Source organism: Opisthocomus hoazin, chromosome 2, assembly GCF_030867145.1.
Source record: "Opisthocomus hoazin isolate bOpiHoa1 chromosome 2, bOpiHoa1.hap1, whole genome shotgun sequence".
Lineage (NCBI taxonomy): Eukaryota > Metazoa > Chordata > Aves > Opisthocomiformes > Opisthocomidae > Opisthocomus > Opisthocomus hoazin.
This window is the reverse complement of record NC_134415.1, coordinates 105,121,953-105,137,578: the sequence shown is the minus strand read 5'-3', so window position 1 is coordinate 105,137,578 and position 15,626 is coordinate 105,121,953. Positions and strand designations below refer to the sequence as shown.

At 44.8% G+C, this 15,626-nt stretch overlaps 1 protein-coding gene across 10 annotated transcripts; it reads left to right on the top strand.

Moving 5' to 3' along the window:
* Positions 1 to 4,843: 4,843 nt before the first annotated feature.
* On the top strand, positions 4,844 to 13,782 carry TMEM14A (transmembrane protein 14A). Of its 10 annotated transcripts, none has more exons than XM_075414702.1 (5): positions 4,844 to 4,861; positions 6,372 to 6,457; positions 8,227 to 8,328; positions 12,090 to 12,177; positions 13,170 to 13,782. In XM_075414702.1, exons 2-5 carry the CDS (start codon positions 6,382 to 6,384, stop codon positions 13,207 to 13,209), a joined length of 306 nt encoding a protein of 101 aa, XP_075270817.1. In that variant the 5' UTR covers positions 4,844 to 4,861; positions 6,372 to 6,381; the 3' UTR covers positions 13,210 to 13,782. The 10 variants fall into 10 exon arrangements, with proteins under 10 accessions (XP_075270817.1, XP_075270808.1, XP_075270809.1 ...); XM_075414693.1 differs by lacking the exon at positions 4,844 to 4,861 and adding an exon at positions 4,929 to 4,968 and having other exon boundaries at positions 6,324 to 6,457; XM_075414694.1 differs by lacking the exon at positions 4,844 to 4,861 and adding an exon at positions 4,931 to 4,968.
* The last annotated feature ends 1,844 nt before the right edge of the window (positions 13,783 to 15,626 follow it).

Here is a 15,626-nt window from a genome sequence, read left to right as displayed (position 1 = left end):
CTTCCTTCTGCGAGGGAGGTTGTGTTTTACTTTCCTTTCTTTTTTGGTGCAAGAATGATCCAAAGGATGTTTATGATTTGGATACTCCTATCCACAAGCTTGTCAATACTGGACCTGACCAAAGGTCCAACCAGCTCATGCTCCTGTGTCAGTTAAAGGCCTTGGGCAGGAGCCAAACAGCAAGAACAGCGCCCATGAACTGATACCTAGGAAAGAGCAAGGACGTGGCATGCATATATGAACTTTCATCCTAAAACTTTCTTAGCTTCAACCTATTTTGCAGCTCAAGGAAGCTGCCTTGAGGCATACACAGGTTTTAGGTATGCCTCAGTGTACCTGTTAGAACTTGGTGAGGGCAAGCGATCGTGTGCCTCGGTCCTTCGGTGAGCTGTTGTCTGGAAAACTCTTGTCTCTCAGCGTGTGCAGCTGAAAAGAGACGCCTCTCTACCAAGCACAGAGCAGTGAGAGGTATCAGAGATCTGATGTCTATCACAGGACTGCAAACACGGGGAAAAGGGTCTGAAAATACATACACCGACACACACAAATCCTTCCTCCCTCCCAAGAAACTTTCATCTTCATGAGTTTTCCGTCAGCTGAAAACATCAATGACAAAGAAGTCACTTCAAATGTCTCTGAAATCCCTTGGGGTTTCACTTGGACTTCCTGAACCATTTACTTACCCATACTTATTAAGAAAGCAGGGCAATTTGGGATATCTCAGAAGCAGAGCACAGCTAGTGGTCCTAATCTGGATTTTTTTAGACCAAGGATTCCTGAGATACTGAAAAGAAACACCTCCATTTCTTCAGGAGACGGAGTCTATCAGCTTTTGAGAACTCAGCTAGGAAAACCAAATCACTACACTGATCAGAACCCAAGGCAGTTTAATCTCTCGAAGTCACTCTTAACAGACACTTTAGTCCTTTGATCACGCCTGGTGGGGAGAAACAGTTTTACACATGCTCTCCCAAATCACTGCATACCACAACCACATCCTTGCATCTAATTCCTGTTAATCTCTCCAATATTAAATGTAGCTAGAACTTCATTTCACTGGAGCCCTGACGGTAAAATCCTGTTGGATATTGTTAGCTCCCAGAGCCCACAGGTAGGTTTCCATGGGCAGGTACCTTATTCAGGTGTTTGCTAGCTTCCAGAAATACTAGTTTGTTGGACTCAGCATCTGGGAAGATGCCTGAGATACCACTGACCAACCATAATTCTGAGTGGCATTTCACTGAATTTACCAAGAATTTAACTTGGTGCCATAGCAAACCGCTTTCTCACAGACACAGTTCCCTGAACAGCCAGAGGAAACGCGCAGCTTTGGGTTACCTCGCTCCTTCTCGCTGACGCCTGCAGAGGCTCCCCCCAGCCTCCCACCCAGCCATGCAGGCCCAGCTCTTCCTTTGTGCCCTGATGCTCGCTGGACCCTCCTTACTGAGCTAACGGAAACAAATGACTGACTGATCTGGTTTCGTAGAAAACTACGTATTTTTCTGCCTGGTTATGTTTCTGCTGGGCTACTGAGTTGACTCAGCCATTGAGGATTGGGAGAGAAGGAGCAAGACCCATCGATTACTGCACAAAATAGAATCATAGAATGGTTTGAGTTGGAAGGGACCATAAGATCATCTGGTTCCAACCCCCCTGCCGTGAGCAGGGACATCTTCCAGTAGATCAGGCTGCTCAAAGCCCCATCCAACCTGGTCTTGAACACTTTCAGGGAGGAGCCAGCCACAGCTTCTCTGGACAACCTGTTCCAGTGTTTCACCACCCTCATAGTAAAGAATTTCTTCCTAATATCTAATTGGAAATGAAGAGGCCCTTTTGGCAGCAGTGAGCTGTTCAATTTGAGCACCACCTCCTGTGAAATCACTGCTCAAGAACCCATGTCTTTTCCCTTCACATGCTTTAGTCCATGTTCAGATTTGTTTGGTTCCTGGAAAGGGCCTTAGTTTGTGTGGCTATGTTGTGGTTTAACCTGGCAGCTGGCAGCAAAGCACTAGGCAGCTGCTCGCCCACTCCTCCCCTTCCCCCCAGTGGGATGGGGAGGAGAAAATGGGAAAAAGGGGAAACTCACGGGTTGAGATACAGACAGTTTAATAAGACAACAAAGGAACTACTAACACTAAAAACAATAGTAATAATTAATATGCAAAACAAACTACGTACAATACAATTTTCTCACCACCAGATGACCAAGTTGCAGTCAGTCCACGAGCAGTGATCATGGAACCTGGACTCACAGATTTTGCAAATTTTGAAAAACTCCAAAAAAAGACCGAACACGTGGAAAAGTTCAAACTCCCAAGCAAGAGAGGATTTGAACCCACATAAAAGAGATCCTCCCCCCCCCCCCCCCCCCCCCCCCGCCAATCCCCATTTATAAACTGAGCATGACATTTATGACGTGGAATATTTCCACTGGCCAGCTTGGGCTGGCTGCCTGGCTGTGCTCCCTCCCAGCTCCTGCACACCTGCTCATTAGCTGAATATGAGAAACTTGGAAAAGTCCTTGATTTCTCAGCAACAGGTAAAAACATCAGTGTTATCAACATTCTTCTTGTACTAAATCCAAAACACAGCAGCTACTGGGAGGAAAATCAACTCTATCCCAGCCGAAGCCAGGACAGGCTGTTCATCAACGTGCGTGTTCTGCCAGATTACTTCATGGTTATTATAAAGACTATCTCTGCTTTTTACCATCTGATTGAATTGCCAGGGATGATTCTGACTCTAAGCTTTCATACCACGTTTTCTAGGAAGTGATACCTCAGCACTGAAGGACAATAGCCCATAAAGGCAGCCCAATGAGGCTGTAGATCACTCTCCTCAGTCTTTTAAAACAACCTAACACCACTGTCCTTCTCACTGCCTATACATATATGTGTGTGTGCTTTGTATATATACGTACACAAAAGCTTACGAAATTTATTTCTAAGTCACCTTTTTGTACTGGAACATGGTAACTGTAACTGACTTCTTTCATATTTAACTACAGATTGTTAAACCTGAAGCCTCTAAATCTGCATTTTAAAAACTCTGTTTCACTCCTCTTCCTTTTCCTTAGTCCCACCTGAGGAAGAGGACAATCTTTTGCACAAAAATCTTCCAGAATTGCCCACTCAAGACCTCTTCCTCCATCTCTGGTATATTGGAGGCATTCCTCCACTTCTACAGATCCCTTCCAGTATCACATTATGTTCTGGGATAACAGCATTAAATCTTACTTGGACTTTACAACTATGAGTAGTCTTTAGTGTTAACACAGTAATACCAACAAAAACTGTAAGCAGCTTACAGCAGGAGACAGGTCTTTTATGTGGTTCACTCTGCCACGACCCTCGCTACAACAGGTGAAAATTTTCAAGGGAGAGAGATGGGCTGCGTCACATTTCAGCCCGAGCCCCTTAAAGGCTTCCTGGTTTACCCAGAGTACAAGCAAAGCAAGGCACAAGCTCAGCCTGTCTCCAGAGAGAGTGCACGCATTCAGCTGTGAATGCAGATGGGCCTAAAACAGGTTACACGTGATCAACACGGGTGGAACTTTCTGGGGACTGGGCTGTAAAATTTTAAGAAGCCTCCATGCAACATTTTTAACCCCTTTTCTCTACAAGTCACATTTTCAAGAAGATGAAAAACTATATCCCTGAAACTAAAGCAATTCACTTGCCAAATTTGAAAGCTGTTTCTCCAAACCAGAGAGACGCTAGAGGCTGTTCAGTGAAATGGTTATGTTTATAATGGACAAAACCGTATATTCTCCCCTAAATTCACCCTAGCAGTTGGCTAGATTGTTGTAAACGCAACTTTCCAAAAACAAAGCAAACAAATCATAATACAAAATAAAACAATGAAAGCAAGCTAAAACAAAACAGCTGGAAGCAGACACCCAACAGGGGAAATTTCAGCTCAGACTGGCAGTTATGAACAACTGAAAACTAGAATAGAAAGCCCTTAGCAGCATTAACACTAGCTTTGCTGCGAGCTCCCTAGAGGTGCCAAAAGACACTGTGCTTGTTCCACTTTGGAGCCCCGTCAAATAGAATGGCATGGTTTTGCTCTGCTTAATCCCCTGTTTATTTTACTCTGCTTTTCAAGACCCGCAAGTTGCAGAATACTTCATAAAGAAATCCAAGATTTCTGAATTTCAGCTTATGAATCTGCTTTTGGTTTGCATTTTGGAGCCGTCCTGCCCTCAAGTGTCCTATGTTTGTTTTCCAGAGCTGCTGTACCTTCAGTCTTCCTTCCCACAGACACTGGTGAGATAAGGAGAGCGGTTCTGTTTTCCACCGAGCAGACAGACTTGGACAGCTCACAAGGAGTGGGATTGTGTCACGGCAGTTAAACACTAACAGAAAAAACAAATGGAACGCTAGGAGTGGAAATTAAATACATTAACCCCGATGAGAATACTGACTCGCTTTCCAGCAAGTTCTTTGGAGCGGAAAACTCCCACACCTTTAAGCAAAGGAATCTGAAGGAAACACGAGATTTTGGCAGGGAGTTTGAGATGACCCCTAAAGCAGGCAGGTATCCAAGTCCCACCACGTGGCACTGCACGGCCCTCCTTGCTGTGGCCATGTTTACGCTCAGCCTGCTTGTGGTAACAGGGGAAGCGCGGGGAACATCAGAGGCAGGCACCCCCAAATCACTGCTGCAGTACAGGTCCCGCGCCGGCCGAGCACGGCTCGCTGGAGACGAAGCTAAAGAAACACTGCAGAGGGTGTCAAAATACGGACCAGAACAGCTTGTGGTGGCACAGCTCCAGTGAACAGGGCCAGCAGACAAGAAGCCAAGGCGTTAAAATAACCACGTCAAGCACTTCATGCAGGCAGCCCTCGAAGTTTCAAAGGTGCAGGGGGAGAGGAGGAGGAGGAGGAGGAAGAGGAGGCGGCGGCAGAAGCTGCCCAGGGCGCAGGGCAGCGGGGTGCCCAGCATGGTGCCCGGGCCTGCCTCCGGGTGGGTGCAGGCAGCAAGCAGGCCCCCGCCCCAGCCCCGCCCGGCTCTCGGCGGGCCGCACGCCGGCCCTTTCAGGCGTGGAAGACTAAAACAAGCCACGGCTCCTTCCGCGGCCGGCGGCCAAGCCGCCTCACGAGGCGGGAGCCGCTATCCCCGCGGCTGGGCCCTGCGGCAGCGCCGCCATGACGGCGGCAGCGCCCTCCTCCCCTTTCGCCGGGCAGCGGGGCGGTGAGGCGGGGCCGAGGGAGGGCAGCGGGGCGGGCGCGGCGGGACGAGGTACGGCGGGGGGCGAGGGGGCCGGGGGGGGGAGGGGGGCGGCGGGAGTCCCCTCCGCAGCCGCTGCCTTCGGGCTGGGGAGGCGAGCGCGGCGCTGCGGCGGGCGGAGGCGGGGGAAGCGCGGCGAGGGGCGGGAAGCGGGAGCGCTCAGGCGGCCTCGGCCCGCCTGCCTGGGCCGCGGCCCCTGCCCCCGCAGGCCGCGGTAGCGGGGGTGCTGCGGCCCCCTGAACCCCGCTGCCTTCCTGAGGGGGTTACGGCTGAGGGAAGGAGCTTGCTGTGAGGTGAGGAAAGCTCGGCACGAAGCCACGAGTGTGTGCTCTTCCCTGCCGCCCGTTTAGGGCTGTGATCAAGGACGCACCCACCCGGGTAGAAAGAAGGATGCGTTTAATTAAGCGTACGCTTCATTAGGGAGGGTGAAGGTGTGTCCCACCGGGTGGCGGGGAAAGGCCGTGGTGTTGCCAACCACTGCTCGCACCTGTGCAGAGCGCAGCCGGGGCCACTGGGACCAGTGCGGCAGCAGCAACGTCAGTGGTTTTTGGGGGGCAGAAGCCGACCGTCAGACGACGTGTCCAGACCTGCAGGCGAAGCGAAAGGCATGTGGGCAGGCATGGGGCAGAGCTCCCGTACGTGTGGTGTCGGGAAGGTGGCCTGGGCTGCTCTGAGAGTGCCTGGCGTGGCAGGGCCCGTGACGGCCCGCTGAAGCACGGCCGGTGCAGCCGGGCCGGAGGGCACCATGCTGTGCGCTCGGAAGAGCTGTACGCGTCCGTCGCGTCTGCCTGGAGCGGCCGTATGGCACCAGTGCAGCAAAACTGATGCTTTGGGTGGTGTCAAGCTTTTTTGCTTGCACATACGTGTTTTTGACTGGGAAAAACACACGCCACCTGCTTCCCAGAAATACCAGTTTCCCCCAATGGAAATACCTGGATACCGAGGTGTGAGGAAGGGCAGCGGTTAGTGGAAAGGTGATACAATAGCCAACAGACACACCTTCACCTTTTGAATGTTTTGACACAGTAGTCAAATACAACTTAGGAGAGTGTAGTATTATTTTTAACGTGTAGTATTTCTTTTTTCACCAGCAGGGAGGAACTTGTTTGTCTTCAGTTGCACTGTGTTTTCTTCTGCAGAGGTGGGACCATGGCGATCGACTGGGTTGGTTTTGCATATGCTGCGTTGCTGGCTGTTGGAGGTGTTGTAGGATACACGCGCAAAGGTACATACTGGGACAGCGGGGTTTGGAAACGAAGCATTTTGGTTTCTTCTCTGCTACGCTTCGTAAAAAAGATTCAATGCAAGACGTGAAAACTTTGCTATAATGAACACGACCGCATCTGAAATCCATCCTGCTCTGCTATGAATGAGCTGAGTCTCATGGGATTTACTTGGGACAACTTAAGCCTTGAAGTGGTCACTTTTTTATGTTAATCTAACTGATGAGTTTGTTTTCAGGGCAAAAAGGGGCTGTCATCTTATCTTTGACCTTCAGTGTACTTTGGTCCTTCTCATTTCCTTTAATCATTCCTGTGTTGGGCACAGGAGATGATCTTTGATTAAAGATTATTTTTTACAGAGGCATCCGGGCTTCATTCTGAGATTTCCAGATGCACACTGGAAAGAAAACCCCGTACTTGCATATTCTGATCTGGTGGTTAATTACCCCTCAGATACTAACTCCAAGACAATCAGCTTTTAGGTTATAGTGTACTATGAAGCACGTTTTCCTTATTTGAGTCACTTTTGCGTGGCATCCAGGCAGAGGTTGCAGCCGAAGCGAGGACGGGCAGGTGGAATCTCCAGGCTGGGCCCCCTTGGCTCTCCCACAGGGTGCGCGTCCTGGCAGCGCGTCAGTCTTCTCCGCCATGGCCGCTACCCATCGCGATTCTTGTGATGCAGGGTCACTGTTCGCCTGCGCAGCGTGCACATGCTTTGCTCTTAGCGATACGGCTTTCTAGCTGGCTTTCTGAAAACACGTGCTGTGTTTCATTGTTTGTATGCAGCTGTGCTCACTGACCATCCCATTTGCTTGTTCTTTTCACTCTTCAATAGTTGGTCAGTCCTTGGGGCAAATCTAGGTTATTTTTATGGGTAATTATTTCTGTTTTCTTGCAAATTCTTGATTAAAAATATTCAGTATAACAGGACTGGGAGCTAAATGACATCTGGGGATCTGGATTCTTTATTTATAAAGATTTTGGTATCAGCTTAAGCCAAGTAGTGTCTGCTGTGCTGACTCTATGCTTTTACCATACAGTACCGAGTCAAGTGCCTATTCAGACACCTGGGTATATTACTGAAACTCTGGGTTTTATGAACCACTTTTATAATAGCACTGAATGAAGATGTCGAGTTATTTTTAAAAGCCATATTTTCATCTTCATTTTCATCTAATTGTTTTAACTCTTTTTTAATGCTTTATTAATTAAATGTGATGTTGGTGATGCCACTTCTTTGTCCAGGACTGATGTCAGACTGAAAGGCTTATGACTGCATGTGTTGTCCTGTTTACCCTTATATATATATAGACACATTTCGACTATTTTTGGAGACTCCCAAGTGCTGTAAGGTATAGTTAAAATATACATATTAAATATAAAACATATATAAATAGAAAACATATATATAAAATATACAAATATATATAATTAGACAGTCCAGAGAAGTTACAAAAAATGCTTCTAAAGGTATGTATGTTAGAGAAAATAGCCAAGTTTAGGTTTGTGCTTCAAAAATTATTTTTCCCAAATTGCATTATTAGATTCTCTTCGTCTCCCTGTAATTTAGTCAACTCTGTCCCTAATGCCATGCAAGAGAATGACTTAGTTACAGAAATATTACCTTTCTATTCACATTGGGTGAGCTAACTGCACTGTGGCAAAACTGGTTCTATTTTTAAAATATTACTGTGTAGAGAGAGAACTACTGTGTAAAGAATGAGCCTTAAGACGTTGTATTGAGAAATAACACATGAATGGTTTCTTGCAGGTAGTAAAATCTCTTTAGCTGCTGGTCTCACCTTTGGTTCTGTGGCTGGTTACGGAGCTTACTGCGTAACACTTGATCCAAGAAATGTGAAGATATCATTGTGTAAGTGTTTTACTATAGTAAACAAAATAACCATCAACAACAAAACAAAGCAGTTTCCAGGATTGCATGTAAAAATCTCTCTTATATCAAATTTTGAGCATTGCTTTGGTTTAAATGTTGTTTTTTTTAAAATGGAGTTAGACACTTCAACTTAGCTTGCAGAATTCAAGAGCTTAATGTGGAACTGTTTGCAAGATAAGGCAGATCATTCACACAAAGCGAGCAGGTATGTGTTACCACCTGGCAGCGCCTCCTTTTATTAGATGGTTACCTAACATTGCAAATATTGTGAAATCCAGCTGAGAGACATGAGAAAATCATTAGAGCTACAGATTAGAGTGTAATATGAGAAGTAAAGTAGGTGAGGGATCCAGTCTTGCATAATGTAACGTATCCTCAGCTCCCAGTGAAACAAACAGTATGACTTAGTGTTTTTCCTTTGCTGTTAAGAAGGAGAGGCTACAAACTAGGCAATAACTGTCACGTTAGCTAGTGTGCCATGAAACCCCCATAGAGGCAGGAAACTACAGTCTATAAGGAGCACAGAGTTAACCTCGCACAGTTGATTTGCAGTAAGAGCTATTGGCAGCTTGTCTCACTCACGGTTTTAGCAAGGTGGCTTAGGCTGTGGTTTCACGTGCAGAAACGCATTTAAAATACATTTAATCCAGATTGTGTGAGTACACAATCTCTTCTTCTGAATTTAGTTAGAATTTGTGGTATACTGTTTGTGCTGGCTTTGTGCTTTACACCGGCCACAGTTGTAAAAATTACCATTTCAAAAAAATGTTGAATAGCATTGTTAGCAAAGTGTGTTCCCACCAACCGAGTTCTTTAGTGGTGGTGGTAATGGTATACCTGATCTGCTCCTAGATGGCCTAAAATTGGATATTCCGGTTTTGCCACTGTGACCTTGCTCAGATTAAGTTATCCCATTGTTAAAAATCCCCACCTTTTCTGGAATGAAGACATAGCCTTAATTATATGTAAATTTGTAGACATTCTGTGTGAGGTGATTTTAAGTAGCCTACAGTCTTGTACTTTTATGGGTCAATTAAATCACTAATTTGGATAGAGTTTCTGGAAGAGAAGACCAATTAAAACTTACTAAATGTTGCCTGTTTCCCAATTCGCTGGTCTTGAAAGGACTAATACAAAATTTCTACTAATCTGCTTGTGAACGTCAGATACACTAGAATATTGTCAGTGTTGTGCCTTTCATGTAGCTGTAGGCATGTGAGGACTTTCAGATGGAGAAATGTATATTACTAATTTAATAGAAATTATAGCAATACAGATGAGAGAGAGTGCACTACACCTGCTTTAGAAAGTTCTTATTATGTAGAGTAAAAGGAACAAAGACTTTTTAAAGCAGTCTAAGTTCAGAATGTTTACAAAGTAATGTTGTCATTGCTTAAAATCTAAACATATATTGAACCTTGGCTGTGAAAGGGTGGCCTCTTCAAGATCTACCTCTGCGGAATGAAACAAATAAGGTGGTCTGAACTAACTGGTAATTTTTGCCTGAAGTGAGTTAGGAAGTTTGCATACAAAGTGCTCTGCCAGAGCCAGCCATTCAGGCTGGTTTTCATCTCTTCCAGGCTGATGTATCTCAGTCTGGAAGAAGGCTTCTTCTGGCTTCTGTATACACAGAAAGCTCAAATGAGTGAAGAACTCAGTAGGAAGACTTCAGAGGAAGGGACAGTTAGAGACAGTCAGAAACATCTACAGGTCCACACCCTAAAAACCTTTGGTGGCTACTGTATTTGCTACTTTCAGAATAATAAGGGGCTTTTGTAATAAATGTGTATTGCTTTTGCAGAAAACGAGAATGTTTTCAGTTATGCCTTAGCTGCTGAAGTGCCAAAAGCAGCTAGAGTACAAATGAACGAAGGAAATAAAGTGCATGGAAGAAAGTGACCACTCTGAACTTAGACACCAGTAAATTGCAACGTAAAATAAACCAAACTTTTAAAAGGGGGGGGGGGAACCCCCTCCAAATACGTAATTGTCTATTTATCTCCTGCAATAATGTAGGTAATGTTTTAGTACAAGACCTTGATAGTAGGGTTCTTGTAACTTGTCGTACATACAAAAAGTATGTATCATACAGATACCCCAGGCAAATTTCCTTATTTGTTTTATAAAGTATTCTTTCAGGCTTTTTCCGACTCCCCATTAAATTAACTCTGTGCTTCCTTGAATATTTTAATTCAATTTTATGTGTTTGGAGTAGGTGTAGAAATTCAGACTTCAGTATGCAACAGTTAGTCCTATTCAGAGAGCAAGTTGATGCACCCAATTTATCGAATTTCTGATCTGAATCTGATTTACTGAATTGAATTTGGCTTGATTTATTGAATTTCTTTGATTTAAGGTGAAACAGTGAATACCTAGCACTTTTGAAAATCAGATCTAAAAGCTGAATGTCTTAAACTCACTGGCATGTGTGAAAAGCCAGATACTAGTAACTGGAAAAAAGACATTACAGAGTGAACGGGCTTCGTGGCTTGTAATTAACTGTAAATATACTCCAGGCTCTGGCAGGACGCATACTGTGGAATAGTCCACTCCTCAGACATTCCTGAGAGGATCAAGGCTATGGGACCAGAAAATAAGAGCAATGGATAATGGAGCATGACAAGGTTTTTTTGCAGCGTATCTTTAATGCGTGCACATGCATAGCTGGTAGAGTTTTTGCAAGATGCTTGTAACTGTCAGAGGTTGTTTTGTAACGCTGGAGTAAGTTTAAAGCTAATTCTTGACACCTCTGAGCACAGGAGTAGACAGTGGAGTTTGAAGAGAATTATCCAGCTGGTTTAACTGCTCCGTAAAAACGGGAAGAGATTTGTGTAACTGCCGTTGCTTTGTCTGCAAGAGTGATAAAGCCATTCTGCCCGTGAGAAGTCCTGCCTCTCTCCCCACCTCTAGGAAGCATTTCAGGTGACAGCTAGCTGTCTTTGCAGTTTTATGTCTTCTCATTAATCTTCTCATTTATGTAGTGCTCTGTAGCCACAGTTCGGTATGAAATCTCCATCCCCGAACAGTTCATTGCTGCCTCCATTTTTAGGTAAAACTGCTGCAGGAAGAAAATGCAGTTCCTTTCATGATGTTTGTTCTCTGCTGCTTGCACTGCATTTGTTGCCCTCTGGGGCTGCCTACATCTTGTCACAGACAAGGATGTTTCCCTTGTAGCAAAAGGAAACTTGTGGTCATGATGAAGGAGGTGTTGATAGCCACATTCTGTAGCGAAAACAAGTGGCAAACCTTCCAATCTAGTTTTTAACGCTCAGCAAATAGCGAGCTAGCATTCTAAAAAGAAAAGAGAGAAAGTTGGATGCTCAGGCTCCTTGAATAGTTAAGAAAATGGCTGCAATGATCTAGGATTCCGGGATTTATCAGAAACTATTCCTGTAATTGAGCGTATGTGTTACTGTTCTGATGAAGATTCTTCCTACTTGATTTGTATCCCCATGAATGTAGATATGGGGGAGCAGAATTCAGTGCCTGACAAACTTAGTATCTGTGGAATAGGATTTAGCATTCTGCTGCACCTGGGAACCTTATCTGCGGCGGAAAGAAGTCATGGCAGTGTATTTTGGAAGAGCAAGAATGTTTTTTTAGACCCTATCTATGATTTAATGCTTTATTAAATTGCAGTTCATAGCAAAACATAGCAACCACCTTTGATAACTCTCCGTGTTCCCGAATGGTCCCCTGGGAGAAGTGGAAACATAAATACATTGAATTGTCTTTTACAGTTTCAGCTTTTCTTTTGACCATTGTAATGGGAATGAGGTTCAAGAGGTCCAAGAAATTAATGCCAGCCGGACTAGTAGCATGCCTGAGGTAAACATATATATATAAAGATTTCACTGATTTTCAAACAGTGGCCATTTGACATCTGATTCAAGCCAGTACCAGTGGAAGTTACCATCATCCAGCAACTGCGCGGTTTAAGGGAAGTTAGTCTGGAGGCGACAGTCCCGTTCCCAGGGAACAGCTTTTTCATCTCACTAGGCGGATACACCTGATACGGACTGACTTTCTCAGCACAGAAAGGAGAGATCTGCCACTAAGTATTAATGCATACTGATAAGGCTCTTGGAAGAACCTGAGGTAAGCCTCAGTGTTTTCAGACACATATGCATAAAATTAGCCATCTAATTTCGTACAACACAGCTATCTTAATAAAGACCAACACTTTGGTTTGGAAGTGCTGCATTCAAAACCATTGGAAGCGCAGCATCTTTGAAAACTAGGAGATTTTTGACCTAAGAACTTTGATTAGTATTACTGCAAATTATGATGTTTCTAACCATTCTGACTGCTTTACTGCTGCTGTTTATTTTGGCATTCTGGAAAACATCATTTTCTGTACTTACTCGTAATTTAATTCTAAAATAGTAAGTCGAAACTTTTTTTTCCCCGGTGAGCCTGTAACTGAGAACATTTTTCAACTGAAAGTCAGAATCTCCGTCTTCTGAAGGAATAGTAACTGTTGCTTCGTTGTTACCAGATTTAATATAACACCACTAACTGTTTTACTACAATTACATACAAGGAGGGGAAAAAAATCAGATGCAGATTATCAAGATGCAAAATTAAAGAATCAGGACTTAAACTGGAAAATGTTATTTTCCGTTGTGGATGGCTTTTCAAGCCCAGGTGGACTGTGTGTTTCAACAGACACAGAGGCTGTAGCTTTAGACATTTAGAGATTGCTTCCTGGCTGCTCTAGTGTCAGGTATTTATGAATGTGCTGTCATATAATGACGACTTTCATTGGTTTTGTTCATGGGCAACCTTATTTATGGTTTTTGTTCTGGGTTTTCTTGCAGCCTTTTGATGATTTTGAGGCTCGTTTTTATGCTGCTGTAGAGAATTTAGCAACCTAAGACCTGAAGCATGACTGCCACGCCCACCGAACAAACAGGCAAGCTCTCCGTACTTGAAAGACAAGTTTGAACACAAGTCTTACGTTGCATTTATCTTTTCTGTAAAAGATGTGCACCTGTAATTTGTTTATTGACATCTGGTGATATTTTGCAAGTTTTTTTAAAAAACTAAAACAAATGTTGAGGATATACTTTGATCTACTTCTGTCTAAGCAGTGTGTTAGCGCAAGGGACCTTTCTCTGTAAGTCTGATCTCTATCAGGGGTGCTGAGCGCCCCAAGAAACTGAGTTAGTCTTGCACTGTATCTCTGAGAGGAGAATATACATAAATACACATTTATGCTAAAGAGGTATATTTTATTGAACCGTAATTTTGTAGCTTCTGAGATTAAGTAATTGATCCTAATCATATTGTCAGTTACTAATCAATAGAGGTATATGCCTGTACTGTGTGTCACTAGAAAACCTTTCTTTCAGACACACAGATGCTGTTCCACTGGTTCTAAATGTAAAAACTACTATCAGTGTTCAAATAAAACACAAAATGCTCAAAGCTTCTCATTTGTTTATGCAGACTGGCGAGCCGTTGTGTCAATGGAAGAGTCTGGTGATCTCTGTACTCACTAACCGCTCTCAAATGTGTACCATGCTGTGAATGTGTGAACCACAGCTGAGGACGGGTCACCATCTTGCACAAATAGGTTCTAAACTCTCAGTCTCCATACGTATTAACAGGTTTGCCGCTGTGGTCCTACATGGATCATCTTGCTGAAGCCCTCCCTGTAAGCAAGGAGAGTGTTCTAGACATAAACTATGCAGGGAGTGAAGTTGCTTTGGTTTGCATCGAAAATAATTAAATATTCCCTGGGTCTGAAAGTGTGGCTAAGACCACCTTGTGGTGCACAGGAATGTGCAGCCAAACCATTGGCAAATTGAATATGGGAGAGTGCACTTTTGAAGACAGAGAAATTTTACTTCTTTTCATTTTTTTCACACAGAGCTTGCTTCTAAAGGCTACCATATATCAGATCTCCGTGCTGTGGAAAGCCATCAGTGGAATGCCAAGCTTGTTACTCTTGGCAGGGGCTCAGGTGGTGACAAGGTGCTGTGAGCAGCTCAGAGGTCTAAGGCACAACTGACCGAAACAAAAACCCAACAAAAGGCAAACACACACCCTCCCACCCCTCCCAACCCCATACCACAGCCTCCAGCTCTGGAATCTTTTGCTAACAAGTGTTGGTATCAGTCATCTCCAGGTCTCGCCAGGCTTATAGGTGACTGAGCTGGTATGTTGTGGGTTTCAGACCAGGGTGGCAGCTGGATGCGTAAAATGGAGTTCTTTTCATCCTGAAGTAGAATTTCCAGGCAGGTCAGAGGAATTGAACTGCCACGTACCCTACAAAAGCCAATTTGGATATTTGTACCATAGACAAGGTGAATCCTTGTGAAAAGGATCCAGTGAAAAGTTTTGGCAACCTAGTGCTGAAATGCAGAATCACAGAATAGTAGGGGTTGGAAGGGACCTCTGTGGGTCATCTAGTCCAACCCTCCTGCCGAAGCAGGGTCACCTACAGCAGGCTGCACAGGACCTTGTCCAGGCCATCCTGCAGTTGCTGCTGCCCCAGATCCTAAATGGAGCAAGATTGTCTATTTTTGAGCATGTCCAGCGTTGAGCCTTCTGTCCATTCTCTGAATTCCCCCCTAGGGGAAGGGGGCCTCTAAGCCCAGCTGTAACCTAGGTGCTTCTGCTGGAACTCCTGAGCAGCCCAAACAGGCAGCGTGCTCAGCAAGTCCAGCATATCCCTGTGGGACTGAGGACTTGCCCAACACGAAGGTGATGTCCTGCACCCATCTCTGATGGTTCAGCAGTCCTAGCGCTTGTTTGGAACAGCTCAGTGAAACCTGAGCACTGTGGTGGGCATGGCAAACTACTGCTCCCAGCTACCTCGGTAATCTGAATGCCAAACTCTGAGAAGCTCCTCTGGGCACTACCTAGGTGATCGGGGTGTTTCTGGTTCGTACCTCTCAGGCGCATGATGTGGCTTTTCCTAGGCACAAGTTGGAAAAGGAGTTAACTTTGCTGGGCAGCAGTTCTGTGCGTACGCTGGGCGGCTGTCTTCTCTGCCTCATCAGTTCGAGTCCTACCAAGAAAAACAACTAACTGCAAGGAAGAATAGTTTATGTCACTGTTCTTAAAGGGGGCAGGGATGGTTCCCACCACATTAGGGTAAACAATCTGAAATAACAGTGAATGCTTTAAGCACTGCAGAGATAATACCAGCTCTTCTACTGGAAAGGTGAGCAGTCAGTGCAGTTCTCTTTACAACTACTTGGGAAGTGCCTGGAGAAGGTAAAACCTTAAGAAAAAACAGTTAAGAGGCATTTTCCTCACTGTGACCA